At 50.8% G+C, this 14,740-nt stretch overlaps 1 protein-coding gene across 2 annotated transcripts in view; it reads left to right on the top strand.

Annotated features, from left to right (window-relative positions):
- Rassf3 (Ras association domain family member 3) overlaps positions 1-13,438 on the top strand; it is a 60,612-nt gene extending 47,174 nt beyond the window's left edge. Inside the window, exons 2-5 of one of the 2 annotated variants that reach the window (XM_050165473.1) lie at positions 6,147-6,254; positions 6,705-6,942; positions 8,478-8,587; positions 10,648-13,438. In XM_050165473.1, the coding sequence (XP_050021430.1) occupies positions 6,147-6,254; positions 6,705-6,942; positions 8,478-8,587; positions 10,648-10,797 (606 nt within the window). In that variant the 3' untranslated portion in view covers positions 10,798-13,438. The other variant, XM_050165474.1, reaches the window with a different exon arrangement.
- Positions 13,439-14,740: the final 1,302 nt, after the last annotated feature.

Genomic DNA, 14,740 nt, shown 5'->3' with positions numbered 1-14,740 from the left:
CCACCAGGAAACGGAGAAGTGGGGAGCAGTGCCTAGCTGGCCTGTCACCCCGTCCAGGACCTCGGCTCAATGGGATTGTGCTGCCCAGAGTCAGGGTGGGCGTCCTTCCCTCCACTGACCCTCTGCAAGCACCATTATAACACAGTGCCTTAGTCGTGCGTGCTCTCCCTGTTCCTTATCCAAGCTGACAATTGAAACTGACCACCATGCCCCACAGTGCATTGTTCTGCTTCCTTACTAGAGCCCCGCCTGGCGGGAATATGTTTCTAGAAGTCAGGGCCTGGACTCGGCTCACCGTAACTGGCTGAATCCCACTGGCAGCCAGAGCGCACTGTCCGGGAACTGTGCTGTTTGAGGATGGGCATCGCTAGGTATTTCAGTCTGTGTGTGATCATTCACAGGACTTGTGTTTCTGTGCCACTGGGTAGCCTGCTTTCAAAACTGGGGGTGAAATGCAAAGCAGTAATTCATGATTTCAGTCTAGTGTGCAGAGAGAGCGCTTGTCGGCCTGGTCAGGTTACCCTCTGATGCTGCAGGGTGGACCCAGACCTCATCGGGTGCCAGAGCCGCGAGGAAGGGGGTGGGCAGCATACACTGGTGGTCCACCTTCCTTACTCTGTGGAAAATTTGATTTTTTTTTTTGTTTTTGTTCTTTCTTCCTCTTAGCGCCCCGGGAAGAATGTCTGTAGCTTCTTTATCTTTCTTTCCTCTTTTAATTTTTGTTTAATATTTGTGTGTGTGTGCGTGTGGGCATCGGAGCACTCCCAAAGCGGCAGAGGATCGAGGTCTCCTTTGAGTGGTTTTGAGACAGGGTCTCTGTTGATTGCTGCTGCACACTCCCGACCAGCTGTCCTGCGGCTCCATCTCACCGAAGGAGCGCTGGGATTGCAGGTTCTCAGAGCGCTGATCTAGCTCGGGTCTTTGGGCTCGCCTGGAGAGCAGTTTCCCCGCTAAGACCTCAGGTGTCTCACACAAGCGCTCTGCCACCTCTCCCTAGTGCCACCTTGTGTCTTAGAGGCCTGTGGTGCCAAGCCAGATGGCAGGCAAACAGGCAGGTGTGGGTGGGGCAAACTTGAGCAGGCTGCTGGCCGGGAAGAGGTGGCAATCACAACTGCCTCTCACAGCTGGAAGTGAGCTTGGCCCGGAGCTTGGCGCCAGTGGGCACTAATAATTGTCCAGTGATGGCCGGCACTGTGCCCTCTCGGTAGTATGAAGTAGGTATTGTTTCTGCACATTTCACAGAGATGAGAAAGCCGGGGCTCAGAGAGGTTACATAACTTACCTTTGGTCACACAGCTAGGGTGTGGCAGAGAGCCATGATTTCAGACCTAAGTATGTCTAAACCATAATTTGCATTCTGTCGCTAAGCTAAAACAGAGGTAGTGATTGTGCATCTGTCTATTTTTACCCCTTTGAAGTCACTTGGATTTGTTCATTATGGTTTGAGCTTTTGTTGTTCAGTGGCTTTGTAATTTAAACTTTGGTGTAGCTTCAGAGTTAACCAGACAAACAGAAGCTGTTCGCGGACCCTCTCTCAGACCTGTAGGGGTCTTTGGAAAAGTCTGACTCATGAGCCTATGGGAGCACACCTTGGGTGTAGGTTGTCTGTGTCTGTGAGGTGGGTGTGTCTCACCGGTGAGAAAACAGTCTGGAAATGTGGCCCCGCCCAGGAAGCGAGGTTGACCCAAATTGTGCTCTTTGGGCACACTGGCTGAAACGCCAGGGTCGAGCACAGCGTTGGGATGGCAGAACTCTCCCTGTGGCCTCAGACAGAGATGACTTGTAACCTGCCCAGCAGCCGCTCTGGGGTGTGGCACAGCCCCTCCCCGGCTGCCGAGAGCAATAACCAGGCATTATCCACTGGCAGACGCCTCTGCCCTTCCCTGTCCTGCCCCCGAAGTGAGAGTCCTGCTTATAGACTGTGCTGTGCCACGCCTGCCACGCCACGGCTTAACCCCGTCTTTGCCCTTTTCCTTCCCACCTCTTTGCCCCGCCTGGGTTGTGTTTCCTTCCCTCCCTCCTGCAGGGCTGTGCGTGTATTTGGAGGGATTCTTCCCCAGGTTGGCAGACAAGAGTCTCTCAAAGGCTTAAACAACCTGGAAGTCTTGCCAAGGTAAGGGTCCGTCTCCAGTCTGGACCCTATCTGAAATCGGTGTCATTTCCCTCCCCTGTCTTGAAGCAGCTGAATTTGTCAGGCGCGGTCAACCTGGACTACCCAGAGGTAACGTGCCCCTGAGGTGGAGACAGCTGTTTCACTGAGTCCCTGTGTCCGTGCCCTGCCCCCAGGCACGCGCCTATATGATTGGATCAAGTAGCCCCTCCCCCCCATACACACACACACACACACACACACACACACACACACTATTTTTTAAGCCCTGCTTGGAAGTGCTCTGCTTTCCCAGGATTTGCTGTCCAGTTGATCTTTGAACAATGATAGGCTCGGCCCAGAAGGGGTCTTGTAGGTCACGGACTCCAAGTCTCACAATGCTTTCTGCTCTTTCCTTGGTTTAATCTCTGAGAAGTAAAGATAACCTTTCTGAGTTCCTCCTCTGTGGTCCTGTGTAGGTTGCCCTGAGGATGTAGCTCCTTTGATGTTCCTCTCAGTGCCTTGGGCTCCTGGTTCCAGGGGGCCTAGGGGCGTGCTCTAGCCCTTGTCATCAAGGCTGCCCTTGGGAACTGACTAACAACCCCCTCTTTGCCCCTTCACTTCTTTTCCTTGGGACCCCACCCAGCTGAATCCCCCAGGATACACATGCAGTATGTTTATGTGCAGCCAGTGGTCTGGGGCCATTGGCTTCCTTGATCCTGTAGATGGAGCCATGTCCCTCCTTTGGTCTTACCAGAGAGAACAGCATCAGATTAGATCTTTGCGGACCTGTTGCTGTTAGGTCAGGAGCTCTTCAGATGTGACAGACTGGCCATCTAGCAGGAAGTGAGACAGACCTGAGAGGGTGAACAGGCCCCAAGGCCCTGGGGTAGACCAGGGAGCAGAGCCCGAGCCCGCTGGAATGCTCTGCACCTCCTGGCCCTGCTCGGTCACCCCACACCATTAGCTGGGTGCTCATTTGCAGCATTGGGGATCAAAGGCAAAGCCTCGTGCTTGCTACCCCTCAGCTATTTCTTTAGTTTTTTCTGTTTTTTAAAGGCAGGCTCTTGCTATGTAGCTGAGGCTAGCTCTTCCTGAGTGCTGGGATTCCGGCATGTGCCACCACACCAGGCTGTTCAATTCTTACCACACCCCTCTGAACCCGCATGGTCTCTGTCTCTGGATTCAGCCAACCAGCTACAATCGCTACTGAATCTGCACAGAAATTTTTCCTCACTAGTATTACTCTGACAACGCAGCGGCAACTGTGTCTGCAGCGCTGGCTTTGTGTTAGCGGTGGGAAATAATCTGGAGATGTCTAAGCTGTGCGGGGAGAGAAGTCGAGTTAGCCGCAAATCCCGTGCCTCTTTCTTTCTTTCTTTCTTTCTTTCTTTCTTTCTTTCTTTCTTTCTTTCTTTCTTTCTGTTTTTTGAGACAGGGTTTTTCTGTGGTTTTGGTGCCTTTTTCTTTGTACAGGACAGAAGGAGTTGGTATCTATGGAGGAGGCAATGACCTTTAACCTGTCTTCTCAGGAATAATTGTATGTACTTTGAAGGCCTCTGGGCAGTTAACACAAATTGAATGTGTAGACTACCTCATTTCTCTGGTCAGCTGTGGCCATTGGCTGACTAGTTGTCAAATGGAAAGAACGGCAAGGAGGAATGGGCCACATTTTTGTTGGTTTTGTTTGAGATGGAGTTTCAATGTACAACCCAGGCTGTCCTGGAACTCACAGAGATCCTCCTGCCTCTGTCCAGGTGCTAGGGTGGAAGGCGTGCCCAGTTTGGACTACATATTTTACGTTTCCTTAGAAATTTTTTTGAAAATCTTTTTTTTCCTCTTTAAAAAAATATTTTTATTTTATGTACATTGGTGTTTTTCCTGCATGCACATCTCTATGAGGACGTTGGGTCCTCTGGAACGGGAGTTACAGACAGCTATGAGCTGCCATGTGGGTCCCAGGAATTGAACCTGGGTCCTTTGGAAGAGCAGTCAGTGCTCTTAACTGCTGAGTCATCTCTCCAGTCCTCTTTGGGAAAATCTTAACCCACAGTAACAACAAATATAAAGCTGTTCCGAGAGTGCGGTGGGGACCACATCGGCACTGGCAGTGTTCCCAGCGGGCTTCCGGCTTGCCCGCGGAGCCACGGAGTCGAGCATATTATCCGTGCTGGTTATTCTCCAGTGCTGTCTGGGTTCTAACTGGGGGCTGTGCCAGGCCAGTGCAGAAACTGGAAATGGTCACAGCCGATGCCCTTCACCCGCATTAGGGCCTAAGAGCCTTTTTATATGCTGGTGGCTCTCCACTCATGGCTTCTGTAGTGGCCATTCCTGATGTATTTATGCCGCTGCCACGCAGGAATCCTCATGGAACAGCCGCCTGCCTGGATATCTAGCTGTGAGCGTGGTGATCTTCGGCAGAAACCCCCAACAAGCAGGCCCTTACATGGTACAGAAGAGAGGTGTCTTCATCCTTTCTTTTTGGTGGATAAACCATCCAAATTTAATTCCAATCCGCTCCTCGAGCTTGAATCTGACTATACACATGGTCTTTACATTTTTAAATGTTCGTCTACGCCAGAGCCTTGAAGACCGGTTTAGTGGAAATGACATGTAGGACCGGGAGCAAGGGAGAGCTTGCTCTGGTAACTAGTGGGGTCTGTCACTGGAAGGTCCTCTCGAAGCCACAGAGACTAGCTAGCTCAGTTTGGGGGAGGATTAAATGAAAGTGCCCACGTGGAGACTTACAGGCTGCCAGACAGCTGGGCTGGGGAGAGTTGCTGGGCTCTGGGCTCAGGCCTCCCCTCAGCAGCGAAATTTCTTCACTTCCAAATTAATTCACTTCCTCAAATCCTCAAATTCGGTCTCACCTGGGCTCCAGAGTAATTATGCCAGCTCAGCTGGGTGCTTGGGAGAGTTCCCTGTGACCCAGGTAGGCACTGTGCTTATGTGGCTGCACCTGTGCCTGTCTTAGGTCTGCACTGCTGGGTGAGACTCTGAGCAACGGCAGCTTGGGGAGGAGAGAATTTACTCCTTAGAGTTACATGTAGTCCATTGTCCCGAAAATCAGGGTGCAGGAATCTGAGGGTAAGGCCGTAGAGGAGTGTTCACCCCGTAGTCCATGGGTGGCACCACCCACTGTAAGCTGGGCCCACCCACATCCGTCATCCAGTCAAGAAGATGCCCCACGGGCTTGTCCACAGTTCAGTCTCGTGGGGGTGTTTTCTTAGCCGAAGTCGCCTATTCCCAAATGACTCTACCCTTTGTCAAGTTGACATAAAGCTAGGTAGGATGTACGGTCTTTTATTTATAGGCAGTAAATTAGTAGTAAATTCTAAAGGCTCACAAGAGAATTTAACCAGTCAGTTTTTCCCCTTTCTGGTTATAGGGAGAGAGAGGTGTGGGGAGCAGTAGGCAAGGTGCTGGGTAGAGGGTCTGGTCACTTGCGTCTTGGCCTAGGGAGATTGTGCATGGTTTGACAGGTGGATAGCTAGCGTGGTTGATTGGCATTCATTCCCTGCTGTGCTTGTTGCTAATATCGACTGGAAAGCTGGAGCGACCATAATGTTAATACAGTTCTAGACGTGCATCTTTAAATATTGTTAGAAACTGGGCGTAGACACTCAGCTTTAATCCCAGCCTCCAGGAGGCAGAGGCAGGCGGGTCTCTGTTAGTTTCAGGATAGCCAGGTCTACATAGAGAAACCCCGTCTTGAAGAAAATGAAATAAACATGTAAATAAGCAATTGTTTGAAGTCGAAATGTCCAGTAGCTCGTATTGTGAGGAATGATGTTTTTGCAGAAGGGAAATTGACCAGAGAGATTTGCAGAATGCTGTTTAATGAAGCACTGTTTACAGTTGCTGGTGGGTTGGTTTCATTTCAGTGTGGGAAATGGGGCACACGTGGCGGGGTGAGCCTGGGTGTTAAAGGTGAAGCAGAGCAGTGTTGTGTCTCGGGAAATGCGCCTGCTGCTCTTTTGTGGGATGGAGAAGACGCTTAGTTCATCTGCCTCTTTCCCCTATGTTGTTCGTGCATGACACGATTTTTTTTTTCTAGGATGTAGAGAAAGAGAAGGAAACTCACAATTACCTCAGCAAAGAGGAGGTCAAAGAGAAAGTCCATAAGTACAATTTAGCTGTCACAGACAAGTTGAAGATGACCTTGGTAAGTCCTTCCTGGTTCAGTTGGTTCTACTGAAAGACAGATGGGGTCAGGGAGATGGCTCGGTGGGTACAGCCTGGCAGAGTTGATCCCCAAGACCCAGGAAAAGGCCAGATGGGGTAGTGCACATCTGTAATACCAACACCCCTTCAGAGAAGAGAAAAGGAGCTATGGTCTGGCAGACATGTGCCGCACAGGACTGTGTCCTCTCGAATGGGTGCTGGCCCAGCACACGAGGCTTCAGAGGCTCAATCCGCAGGGCCAGCCAGTGCTGCAGGGCTAGTGTGTTTCCTCCACTGCATTTCCGATTCCTCTCTGAGGTCCCTCTCTGCACTCTCCTGGGAAGTTGAGAGAAGAGCCACAAAGAACTGTTGGCCTTCCCCTTTGTCTTGACGCACTAATGCACTCCTGTCCTGCCTACACCACTCACCGCGACCTTTCTTCCTTCTTCAGAACTCAAATGGGATTTACACTGGCTTCATTAAAGTGCAGATGGAACTCTGCAAACCCACCCAGACCCCAGCCAGCCCCGGGAGACCCCCACTCAGCGGCCGAGGGTGTGTGAACACACTTCACATCAGCAGTACAAACACCGTGGGAGAAGTGATTGAGGCCTTGCTCAAGAAGTTTCTGGTGACGGAGAGCCCCAGCAAGTTTGCACTTTACAAGCGATGTCACAGGGAAGACCAAGGTGTGTGGCCACACGTCCAGGGAGAGCGGTCTGTCCGCTCTGTTTGTCTCTTGTATGCATTAGGAGAAGGGCAGCAGATAGATGCTGTGTCAGACTGTGTCAGAGCCCAGGGACAGACTGGAAGCCACACACTCAAGGCGGATCTTTATGATTCCTGGCTGCTTGTATCTCTGAGCTGAAGAGTGGTTGAGGGGCTTTGGGGCTGCAGGTAGTAGGCACGTGTGGAAGATTTGCTGGCACGCCTGGAGGGGCAGGTTTGGTGAGGGTGTGGTGGCAAGGATTTTAATACCTTTCAGGACACAAAAGAATGGGCTGGAGAGATGGTTCAGCAATTAAGAGCACTGGCTGCTCCTCCAGAGGTCCTGAGTTCAATTCCCAGCGACCACATGGTGGCTCACAACCATCTGTAATGAGATCTGGTGCCCTCTTCTGGGCTGTATGGATACATGAAGGCAGAACACTGTATACATAGTAAATAAATAAATTTTTTTTAAAAAAAAAAGAAGACTTTTTTAGTTGAAGTCTTCAGTAATGCTTTCACGTTTTAAGTTCACCCACACACTTGGTGTGAAAACAAAGAGGCACACGTATAATTCATTCAACTCACATGTGAAAAGAGTAAGTGGTGTTTTGACCCGGGCTCTGTCTGAATTTAGGCCCATGACCTGTGGATTATCTCATAAGATGGGATGGGATGTCCCGGGCGAGGCGTTTGAAGGAAGTTGGTGTCTACGATTTGCTCTGCGCCAACCCGGAAGTATAACAAATAGCAGTGAGCTGTTTGCGCTTTCTCCCGTTTGGCTCTGGGAAAAGCCGGCAGCAGCCATAGAGGAAGATGAGATGTGCTGAGCTTGACCTGGCGCACAGGGTGACAGGGTGACTGACACAGCTTCCTTCTGAGGGTGTGCCATTCGTTAGACACAGTCCCGACAGCTCCCTCCCGAAGCCACAGGCTCCGCAGCCTGGTGGAGGACTAGCAGCCACCAGGAAACTGTGTAGGTTCCATCTGAATAGCAAGGGACAGGGAAAGTCTGGCGACATTTTTAGCTTGCCAGCAACTTCTCAGCTGGACATCAGCTACACAGTCTAAAGTGGCCGTGTCCTGAATTGTCACCCTCGTGGCTGGCACATCTTTAGACACCAGAGTGCGTTTGTGTAGAGACACGCCGTGTCCGTGTGACAATTTCTGGTTCGCTTGGCTGCCAGTTCTTAATCTACAAAGAGGCTTGCTCCTAGAGCTTGGGATTCGTGTTGCTTGGTTGAGATATTGAGATATTTTCATTTTTTTAAAAGGGGTTAAGTTCCTCTTTTCTCCCCAAAAGTTTGTCTTCTTTCTGCCAGGAAGGACAGAATCTTGGGGGCCAATCCCTATTTATTCTGTTTTTAGAGCTCATTTCCTCCTCATCAAGGCTTGGTGTATCCTGGGCGGTTTGTTCACCGTGGCTTTATAGGGGCTCAGGAGCGGGCTGTTGGCTGTGACTGTCAGGGTGGGGTGGGGGAGACCTCTGTAACAGGCTGTTTGTCTCCCTCCCCAGTGTATGCCTGCAAGCTCTCCGACCGGGAGCACCCGCTCTACCTGCGCTTGGTAGCAGGGCCCAGAACTGACACGCTGAGCTTTGTCCTTCGAGAACACGAAATTGGAGAGGTGAGCGAGCAATGTTGACAGTGGCACCCAGCCCCACAGGACAGCTGGCCTGCTTTATTTCATCAAGGAGGTGGGGCGGGAGGGAGCAGGAGTCGCCTGGAATGATCCCCAAGTTAGCTTACAGTATAATTCTTTTAGGCCATTACATTGCCATGAGCTCTTCAGGAGGAAATAATTCTTCCTTGTCCGGCTCTGTGTGGAGAGCCGTTCTAATCTCCTCCCAGCCCCATATCACTCACTCAACTGAGCCTCCCGGTCCCTCTGCTGCTGAGAAAAGACTCCAGGCCAGTTTCCTTCTGACAGGAAATAAAGGGAAACCCAGCACATGCAGACCTCAGAGTCCGCGCCCCTCTTCATGCAGTGGGTGACTTGGGAGTTCTTGGCGTGAGCACCCTTCTCCCCAGGGGAGGATGTCCTGGGGTGTTCACTGGAAAACATTTTCTGCCCTGTAGATCATCTACGAGCTCTCAGTGTGAAGTGAGGGCTGGAGAGATGGCTCAGTGGTTAAGAGCACTGACTGCTCTTCCAGAGGATCCAAGTTCAATTCCCAGCACCCACATGGCAGCTCACCTCTGTCTGTAACTCCAGTTCCAGAGGATCTGACACCTTCACACACAGACATTCGTGGAGGCAAAACACCAGTGCACATAAAATAAAATAAAAATAATAAAAATTTAAAAACCAGAAGTGTGGAGAGCGTCAGCTGGGAGAAGAGGCTTGCTGGCTTAGATGGCAGAGACCAGCAGTGTGCTTAGATGGGGGACACGGCCTGAGGCAAACCTCTAATTGTTCTAGCTTTTCTAATCAAAGTGATCTATAAGGTGATGCTAAATATTTCCTTTAAAGTATCGTCATTGTTACTGTGTGTATGTGTGATATGTGTTTGTGGGCGTGTGTACCACAGCACAGGCCTAGAGCTCAGGGGACAGCCGGGTAGAATTGTTTCCCTTCCGCATTAGGTGGGTCCCAGAACTCAGGTCACCTGGCTTGTGCAGCAGTTTCCTTGACAGTCACTGCTTAAAAAAACAAGAAGTTTGTCTTAATTATATCTTGTTTTGTGTGGATGTGTGCTCATGCGCTTGGCTTGGCACATATGTGGACGTCAGGCAGCTTGCAGGAGTCGGATCTCTCCACGTGTATCAACTCAAGTCATCAGCTTGATAAGAGATGGTGCTGGCACTGAGGCAGCTCATTGTCGTCACTCCATTCTGTGCGTGCGTGTGCGCGTGATATGGTACCTGCTGTGGGGAGAGACTCTGTTAGGGAACCAGACCGCTGTCATCAGGACAGGAAACAAACTCCGAGTAGTGGGAGGCAGCCAGCTGCCACTCAGGGCAGGTGTAGGTGAGGGACCCTGGGAGCTTCAGTCATTTCAGTCCGGATTGTGAGCAGGGCTTTTAAAGGGTGCAGTGAGAGCCTTGCACGGCAAGGGAGAGGGAGAGAACCTTGAAGATCAGGAAGGTAGGCTGAGAGCCAAAGGGTGAGCAGGAAGTGGCTAGGCAAAGCAGAGAAGGGGCGAGCAAGCCCTAAGCCAGTTGGGGTACTGGGTGAGTGTGAGATGTCGGGCTGGGGAGGTAGAGTATTTCTCACTTCCTGTGGTGTTCAGTGGGTGACAACTGAATGCTTGTAACCATGAGCGTTTGCCATACCCGTGTGTGTAGGAGGGCCGGGTGGTTGTAGGGCACGAGAGTAGACTGAGAAGAGGAGGCTGATGCCAAAGTCCAGGAGTGGCCGCCAAGAGCTGGGCGAAAGAGATGGAGAAAGCAGGTAGTCTGTGGACCCCTCTGGAGTTGATGAGATTGTCAGAGAGGAAGAAGATGCAGACACCGGGAATTGATCCTCTGGAGGGTTGGACTAGGGGCTAAGGACAACCGTACCCCCCACTTTTTGATAGCCAGTGTTCTGCAGGGCCTGGAGTCGCTCAAGAGGCTGAGGTGGGGGATGATCATGAGTTCAAGGCTAGATTGTGCTATGTAGCTAACCTTGTCTCTGGGGAAAAAAGGAACTGAAGTAATTATTCCCCGACTCTGAGTTCCACACGGCCTGTTCTCTCTGCACAGTGGGAAGCCTTCAGCCTGCCAGAGCTGCAGAACTTCTTGCGCATCTTGGACAAGGAGGAGGACGAGCAACTGCAGAGCCTGAAGCGGCGCTACACAGCCTACCGGCAGAAGCTGGAGGAAGCCCTGGGCGAGGTGTGGAAGCCCGGCTAAGGCGAGGGCTTCCTGTTAGGAAGGCACAGCTCGGACCATGAAAGAGCGGCACCGCCCCTGCTCAGAGAGCTGTTTCCCTGCCCGCATGCTAGGGCCTTGCTCTTTTCTCTCCAGACACAGTTCTCAAAGCCTGCGCACGCAGCATCCTGCGCCTCACCGATTGACACAAGGGACTCCGCAAGCTTGTTCTGTTGGCATGGCGACGTTACCTCTTGCAAGCTGTGAGCCTGTGGTCCTCGGGCACATCCTGGAGTGCTCGGAAGCATGAACTCTGGGTCGATTCCCTGTTTTCTTCTAGTTACTTTGATTATGTGATCTTTGTTAGGCTTCAGGGTGAGCAGATACTAACAAGCAGTCTTTGCAAACTTGTCTTGCGGCGAAACTGCCTGCTTGGTTGTCTTCATTCGGAACAGTCTGCTCCGTGATCTGAAAGACACAGGAATGTAGGAACTCTGGGGGGTTGGGAGAAGATGTGTAAGAGTTTTGATGAGGAAAGTAAAGAGCACGTTGGGAAGGTAGAGAGAGTGGAGAGCCCTCGGCTTGGGAGGGTGGCGTGGCTTCTGAGTTAGTGATAGCGGAGGAGAAGGTGTTATTTGTTCGTAAAGGAGTCAAAAGCATTTAAAAGCATTCAGGGTTGATGTTTTGAGATTGCTTGATTTAGTGGTAAAGTGTGGGGTCAGAGCCAAAGAACTAGGAGCTGAGCCCAAAGGAGGGGTCCATGAACTGCAGCTGGCCTGTGGTGGATTTACCCTTGACTGAGGTGATCCCGAGGAAGGCCCCCCCCCTGCGGCTGGACCTGTGGTGATCCAGATCTAGGCCTCCTGCTCCTGTGGCTGGCCCTGTGGTGATCCAGATCTAGGCCTCCTGCTCCTGTGGCTGGACCTGTGGTGATCCAGATCTAGGCCTCCTGCTCCTGTGGCTGGACCTGGCGTCTGTGCACCAGTTCCCCGACTGCTGGTGTAGAGCGGATGGTCTCTGCGTATAGCTTCTCTGTAGGTGTAGGTCGGGCCTGACCATGACTGATCTCTGTTAAATGTAGTTGCCCCCCACCCCTCACCCAGAGCTTTTTCTCAGTTAAAAAGGAGTTTAGGTAAGGGCAGCTGTTTACCCTCAGCTGTTAGCTAGAAGATGTATCAAGTCCAGGGCTCACAGCAAACTTTTTGACAATCACTCTCTTTCCCCTTCATTCCACCTCCCCTTTCCTCTCCCCCTCTCCCTTTGGTGTCCCCTTCGTCCTTCTAAAGTGTTCTTCTTACAAAGTAGAGGACAGGGATGCTGATCAAAGGCCAATCCTACCACATCCTTGCCTCGCAGAGACTTGACTGAGGCCCCAAGGAAAGCAAGTCCACACCCCGCTGACCGCACCGCAGCTGCTCATTCTGGAACTATTTTAACAGACTTGTGCGTGTTCCTTCCAACCAAAGAAATGCATGTGCAATAGAAGCCTTTCTGAGGATGGGCGCCGCCTCCTCGGTTTCTTCAGCAGCTTGCAAATCGGAGAGCAGAGGGAGCGAGCAGTGCGCTGGGCTTCCAGAGGGGCCTCCCCGTCGCTCTGCTTTGAGTCTAGGTAGATTCTGTTGTTGTTTATAAATTCCCAAGGAATTGTTAACGGGTGAGACTTAATGGATTCTTTTGGAAATTCCAAGGTGCTCCAGCTCTTTGCCTTTCTATGAACTGTGCCTTTGAGTGAGTATCTGTCCCTTTGCGGTGGCTCTCCTGACTTGTCAGAGGCTGTCACCCTGTGGGGCAGATCCAAGTGCAGGGTGTGCTCCACAGCTCTGAGACAATCGGATCGTCTAAGCTATTAGGAAGAGTTGGAAAAAACAATAAAACACAAAAACATAGAACTAGCTATAAAATATGGATGGCACATCGTGTTTAATTTTGCATGTAATTTCTTAGTGCATCAGCGAGGCTTTAGTGACACCGTCACCCAACCCTTCGCCTTTGTTGTTCAGGGACCGCCTTCGAGGCTTCTGTGCTGGTTTTACTATTGAGACTGGGGCTGGGGTTTGTGTCTGCCGTAGCCAACCACCTGGTCTTCTAATTATTCCTCCAAGTAAGCTTAGAGTTGGTGAAGCGTTCATTTCTCAGTTCAAGATCCTGCTAGAACCTGAAAGTAGTAGCTGATGGCTATCTGTGAATTTATTATTATTTTATTATTTTACTTGAAGTAGACTGTGTGATGCAGGGATCCTCACCTGTGTTCATTTGAACCTCGCTCGCTGCCGTGTGCACTACACCCCGTGACTTGGAAACTGTTGAGGATCTCCCCGTTCCGGGTTCCTGGAGATTGCTGTTCTCCCAAACACTGGTTACTACAGCAGCGTCTCTAAAGCATGAAAAAGAGCCCCAGAGGCCAAAGATCTTTATTGTCACCCAGTGTTCCAGCCTTTCTGTCAAATGAAAGCAAGCTTTGCTGTAATGCTGTTTTCTCTCCGGAATGTGATGGTACCCGAACGAACGGTGTTAAATGAAGGGCGGAGTTGCAGGGAGCATTTGAAATCTAGAAGTTAAAAGCTATATTTATAATGTTGATGAGTTTTAAGTTTTATTTTTATAGGGAAGATTTTTCTCCCCTGAAGTTGTGTCTGGAATGGCAAAATTGTTTCTATTATTAAAAATCGAAGTTGTTAGTTGATATTTGTATGTCTTTATGATTTTTATACATATATAAAGTTTTGGAACAAGCTTTTATGGGAGACATATATACCGGAATTCAATAATGTTTACAAAGGTTTTTTTGTTTTGTTTTGTTTTGTTTTGTTTTGTTTTCTGGGAATGGGCACATCATTATTCCAGATGCCGGTTCTGTTTCCTTCCTCTAGCCCCATGTCTGCCTGTCCTGGGCATGAACACCATTTTCCTTGTGAGCCACACACATGGAAGACTGTAGAAAGCCATGCAAACATAAAAAGTCACCAACAGAACCAGGCAGTCCTTAGAAACCCCTGCCCACCCCTGCTTCTCTTGTTTTACCATTGCCTCCCTGAAACAGGTCGCTTCGGCAGCAGGGGGTGTTTAGTGTCGGTTCCTACACTGTTTTTACAAATGGGACGGAGCTTTTCTTGGATTTGGTGTGGACTGCCTTCCCTTGTTCTGTATCCTAGGCTGCTCAAAGTGTTCGCTCTGCTATGCTGCCCCCTAGAGGCCTTGTGAGATGAGGACCTGCAGGGGTGGACGGTGGGGACTGGCTCTGGATAGCCTTCAACTCTAGTATGGGGTTTGGGAGGGTTTGGGACTTTTCCCCTTAAAGGCTGCCCTGGGCTTCTTTACAAAATGTATTGTCAGTTGATTTCCCCCCCCCCCAAATTAATATTCTGGGGGAAGGAGTGGTTAAGAGCATTGGCTGTTCATCTGACAGGACCAGGGTTTAATTCCCAGCACACATCTGGTGTCCTCTTCTGGGCTCCATGGGTGGTGTGGGAAGTCCTTCTGGATATGTGTTGCTTTTATTGGCTAATGAATAAAGAAGCTGCTTTCAGGCAATAGTTTAACAGAATATAGCCAGGCTAAAAGAAATATATATAGAGAGACTAGGCGAAGTCAAGGAGATGCCATGTGGCTCTGCCGGAATAGACACTGGGGATAGAAAGACTGCTCCTCGTTCCTCTCAGGACAAACCTGGTCTGCCTTTGCCAAATCTTCAGATTTCCCCTCTTCTTTAGCAGTCTTGACTTTCCACGCTGTGAACACTTAGGAACTGAGGTGACCGAAGCCCGAGAGCAGCTCCTTATGCTCCTCCCACAAGTCTGCACAAAGCAAGCGTATGGTGCCTAGGGGCGGGGGTGCCTAGCGGGGGGGGGGGGGGNGGGGGGGGGGGGGGGGGGGGGGGGGGGGGGGGGGGGGGGGGGGGGGGTGCACACTAATCTGGCACTTGGGAGGCAGAGTCAGGTGAATTGAATGAGTTCTAAGGCAAGCCTGGGGCTACACAGTGAGACCC

The sequence above is a fragment of the Alexandromys fortis genome, unplaced genomic scaffold (genome assembly GCF_014885135.2).
Source record: "Alexandromys fortis isolate MF-2015 unplaced genomic scaffold, M_Fortis_MF-2015_v1.1 scaffold_154, whole genome shotgun sequence".
Lineage (NCBI taxonomy): Eukaryota > Metazoa > Chordata > Mammalia > Rodentia > Cricetidae > Alexandromys > Alexandromys fortis.
The sequence above is the reverse complement of the archived record's forward strand: the minus strand, read 5'-3'. Positions and strand labels throughout refer to the sequence as shown.